Source organism: Frankliniella occidentalis, unplaced genomic scaffold (genome assembly GCF_000697945.3).
Source record: "Frankliniella occidentalis isolate FOCC.00 unplaced genomic scaffold, Focc_3.1 Scaffold9, whole genome shotgun sequence".
Taxonomy (NCBI): domain Eukaryota; kingdom Metazoa; phylum Arthropoda; class Insecta; order Thysanoptera; family Thripidae; genus Frankliniella; species Frankliniella occidentalis.
This window is the reverse complement of record NW_026267139.1, coordinates 1,938,777-1,943,474: the sequence shown is the minus strand read 5'-3', so window position 1 is coordinate 1,943,474 and position 4,698 is coordinate 1,938,777. Positions and strand designations below refer to the sequence as shown.

The 4,698-nt window shown below is 61.4% G+C and overlaps 1 protein-coding gene across 1 annotated transcript in view; it reads left to right on the top strand.

Annotated features, from left to right (window-relative positions):
• The first annotated feature begins 6 nt into the window (after positions 1–6).
• Positions 7–4,698, top strand: part of LOC127752320 (uncharacterized) — a 66,345-nt gene continuing 61,653 nt past the window's right edge. The window contains exons 1-2 of the mRNA XM_052277278.1: positions 7–970; positions 3,889–3,913. Coding sequence (XP_052133238.1) covers positions 957–970; positions 3,889–3,913 — 39 coding nt within the window. The 5' untranslated portion in view covers positions 7–956. The remainder of the gene's footprint in view (positions 971–3,888; positions 3,914–4,698) is intronic.

Genomic DNA, 4,698 nt, shown 5'->3' with positions numbered 1-4,698 from the left:
GGCGGGGGCAGGTCGCGGGCCTGACGGCGAGGCGCGCTGCGTCCGTAGAGTTCCTGCTCGGCGGCGGGGGCGGTGCCCAGGGCGGTGCGGGAGCCGAGTGCCGCCCCCAGGACTGTCGCTCGGGCTGCCCCCCGGGTTGCTCGCCGGGCTGCCCGCCGGGCTGCCCGCCGGACTGCGGGGCCGCCTGCCCACCCGGGTGCACGGGCTGCCCTCCCGGGTGCCCGCCCGGGTGCCCGGACGCGGTCGGCGCGGGCTTCCCCGTGCCGGCGCCGAGGACGTACCGGGAGACACAGACCTTGCCCTTCCCGATCCCGCGTAAGCAGCAGCAGCAGCAACAGCAGCAGCAGCAGCAGCAGCAACAGCAGCAGCAGAGCAACAACAACAATAACAACAACAAGAGCAAGCAGCAGCTCCAGCAGAGCCACGGCGCGGGGAGGGGGGAGCAGGGGGGTCGCGATGGCGGGCGGGCGGCGGGGCCCCAGCTCGTGCGGGTCCCGGACCGGCCCGCGGCCGCCCCAGTCTCGCAGCGCCCTCCCGGACGCGAGGACCCTCGCCGGCGCGTGCTCCGCTACGTCGGCGGCCTGTCCGAGCCCGGGGCCCCCCAGCAGGGCCGCAGCGTCGAGGACCTCGACCTGCTAGCCTCCGTGGCGCGCGCCGTCCCCGACCTGGTGCCGGGGCTGCGCGGCGACCTCGACAGCTACCGCGTGTACACCGAGGCCGTCCGCCGGCTGCAGTCGCCCGGGCGCCGGCCTCGGCCCGCGCCGGCCCTCGGCCACGGCCACCCCGCGGGCAGGGGCAGCGTGAGCGACCACTACAGCAGTGACTTCCTGCTGAGCTGCGAGTCGGAGATCGGCGAGGAGGTCTTTGACGAAGAGACGGCCTCGGCGGCCGGCCGGTCCGGGCGCAGCACCTTCTGCGAGACGGCGGGCGACTCCGGCGTCGAGTCGACCCACAGCATGCAGTCCTACAGGTGAGCGCCACCGTCCTCCTCAACCACCAATCTGGGACCTGATATCGGGAAAAAGGGTGCGACTGTGCGAGATTGGGCTCTGGAAGTGGAAGAAATCGAGTCCCTTCCTCTCTTTTCTTTTTTTTAGTGGTTTCGTGGGGGGGGGGGGATATCAAGCACAGGGAAACCAAGCGACTTGTTAAATGTACAAGCAATGCAACGTTCATGGAAACCAAATGCAATCGAGTTTTGAGCGCAATCTTGGGTGCGCAGCCATGTCGTGTGTGTGTGTGTGTGAGTGGGGAAGTAGTTGTACCCTTCATTTCCTGACCGTACAAGGGATGAGGAAAGTGGGGGGGGGGGAAGGTCGTCGATTGCTTGTTGGGAACCCCCTCAGTAGACTCTCTCGTCTTATTATTTGCGTTTACCTGCTCGAGTGGTGCGCTGCAGCACGTCCCAAACACAAACGATGCACCGCGTGTACGTCGAACCGCTAGGCCCCCGCCCCGCCCCGCCCCGCCCGAACGGGCCAGCCTGTAGCCGGCGTGTCCAGGAGGGGCCCGACCCGACTTGCCATATCGGGTGTGGGCCGGGCGCGTGGGCGAACGCGTCCGGAGGTAGGGGCGGGGCGGGGCGGGGCGGGGCGCTCCGCGGCCGGGACAGCGCGCGGCCCGGGCTCGCGGCGGTCGCGGCCGATGTGCCGGTTCAACTCTCGTACGCCACGTGCTGCAGCGTCGTGACACCTCGGCACGCGTGTGTCGCACGCGTGACGGGATCGCGGGTTGTCACACCGTCACACGCCTGCTAAGTGCTGACCGAGAAGGGGGCCAACATTACCTCGGTAATTTTGCGTGCCGTGAAATATCTTCGAGTCGAATTATATTCGAGTATATTCCTTGCGTGGAGTGCCAATGAAATAGTCGTGAATAGGAAGTGAAACTTATTTCCTTACTGAAAAGTCAGTTGTCGGGAATACCAGGTGAATCTGCCATTCAATACTTAGTTTTGCTTGAGTCATGGCGTATTTGGAAGTAGTGGACCCGTCACTCGTGTGACGGGCTCATTCAGTCTCCTGCTGTTACGGTTTCCTATGTGCACCGAGTCGAAACACAAAAATCGTCTCGGAGATATCAACGCAGACAGCTGACACAACTGGCGTCAAATTTCGATTTTTTTTTTGATTTTTTTTTATTTTTGTACGCCTGTAACGACTTTCCGCGGCGGAATCACCTTGCAAGTGGGTCCGTCATCCACTTTTCTCGGATTCATTCGGCGCAAGTTAGTTCACGACGGGAACGGGAGGCGCGGCGCCTGCGAGACTCGGGGTAGGCCACCCCGCAGCACACGCGTGCATCGCAGCCAAGTTGTTGCCTATCCGTCAGGCGCTACGAGAGCTTGCAGCAGAGGGGCTGAAGCAAAGAGAGAATCAGGGGCTGAAAGTGGCTGAAGGTAGGGAGTTAGGGTTGGAAGCCCTGGAAAGTTTCTGAAAAATTTCCGGAAAAAATTAAAAGTTTCCGGTAAAAAAATTGGGAAATTTCCCAGACTTTAGAAAGTTATCCGTTATTTTCGGGAAATTTTTAAAAATTCCTCAGAAATTTTCTGGAAAATTTTGGAAATTTCTTACTGTAGCTGAAGTAACGGCGAATGATGGACTGTGCACTATCTGGATGATGATCGCTTTCACTCGTTGTCCGAGGAGGGCGAGGATTCAGAAGGGGGGGGGGGTATTATGTTATGTTGCTCGTGTCCCTGAAGTCACTCTTTGTGTGTTTCCGGTAATAGTTTGGTATGCGACACGACCCCTGTCTTTGAAACCAAAGCAATAAGATAGAGAGAATCTGTGAGAAACTCGAAACACGGGGTTATGAAGAAATGCCAGAGTGTCTGGCGCGCCCCTGTGAGTGTGTGTGTGTGTGTGGCCTTGTTATCCGAACGCCGTCCCCATATCAGAGGCGACCTGTACAGTCTCAGAACTCGCGGGGCATAGCCTCGGGCGTCTGATGGCCATGGGACCATGATGGGGCAGCGAGGGAGTTCCTGGAAGGCTCCGGCGGGGGTCGACACATGAGAGACAGTCAATTAAAGTAGGAGGTGAACAATTTAATAAAATCCCGTGCGACGCAGGGCGACGGCGTGGGCGAGGCGGGGTAGTGTAGCGAAGGGTCGTCGCAAGTCCCGGAGTCCGAGGACGGAATGCGAGAGGGCGAAGCCAGAGGATCGCACCGACGACCCGCGCCCCGCGTAGCACCAGCCGTAACCCCGCGTGTCACGCTAGAAGGAACGTGACACGACGACACGAGTCACAAAATGATTTAAACGCGACGTCGTGATGTCGCACTGCGTTCGAATGACGGTGACGGCGTTTGGGCGAGGGCTTTAGGGCAGTGGCGCCAAGAGGGGGGTCACGGGTATGCAGCTGCATACCCGTGATCGCGAGTAAAAGGGGGTTGAGGGGGAGTAAAAGGGGGGTAAGAGAGAGTAAAAGGGGGGAAAGGGGTTGAAAAGGGGGGGAGGAAAGGGGAGGGAAGAAGAAAGAGGAAAAAGGGAAAGGTAAAAGGGGGTTAAACGGAGTAAAAGATGGTTTTAAAGGGGGCTTGCATACCCGTCCGCAAGAAGTCTTGGCGCCACTGCTTTAGGGTGCTTGCCTGGGTTACCCGCTGCCACCCGGGAAGACCTGTTAGATGGTTCCTCCTATATGTGTTTGCCCCCCCCCCACCCCCCAAAAAAAAATAAACAAAAAAAAAACTGCAGGGACTTTAAATCTAAACCATTCCTGCAAACAATAGTGCACACAGGTTACTCGAGTGCAGGTGCTGGTACCTGTTTCAAGAACGCACTTGATTGCAAAGTACCTGCTTCTTTGGTCATTTTTTTTTTCATTTTTTTGTCGTGAACCTTTTGTTGCAGCTGTGCTTACCTGTGTGTGTCGTCTGTTGCAGGGGCCACCCGCTGCCCCAGATCCAGGTGGGTCCGCTGGGGGTGGCCGCGCTCGCCTCGCGCTCCCCGAGCCCCGTGGACGCGCGCACCTACTCCAGCTCGTTCCCCAGGCGGGCGGGGGGCCGGGCGCCGGAGGGCAAGGGGGCCGCGCGCGCCGGCCGTGGGGGCAAGGGCAAGCAGGGGCAGCAGCAGGGGCAGCAGCAGGTGCAGCAGCAGGTGCAGCAGCAGGTGCAGCAGGTGCAGCTGACGCAGCATGCGCAGCTGGCGCAGCAGGTGCCCGTCAAGCAGGCCGGCGGCAGGCAGGCGACGTCGCGCCACGAGTCGCGGAGGGAGGCGGCCGCCGCGGCCTCGGGGGGCACCCTGGGCCGGGTCAAGAAGGGCGACAGACACGTGGGCAAGCAGGGCGGTGGCGGCGGGAAGCAGGCCGCCGCGGGGGCGGTGGGGGAGCAGGGCGGCGGCGTCAGGGAGGACGCCGCCGTCGGGGCGGGGGGCACCGCGGGGCCGCCGAGGAGCTACTCGGCCGACAGCACCGTCCGCCGCTCGCGGTCGCGCTCGCGCTCACGCACCAACAAGGACCACGACTCGGACAGGGAGCTGTCGCCCGTCAGCTGGGTCGGCGGGACGGCCGCGGGCGTGTTCCTCTGCAAGGCCGGCTGGATGCAGGTACGTCCGCCCCCCAGGTCGCCGTCGTACGGTGGTGCCGCCCCGGCCGTGGGTCGCAGCAGGTACAGGTCACAATTATTGTTCCGACCCTTTTTTTCGGGACTTCTTTGCGCAAATATCAAAATAATGAAAATTTTCTATAACGCGTA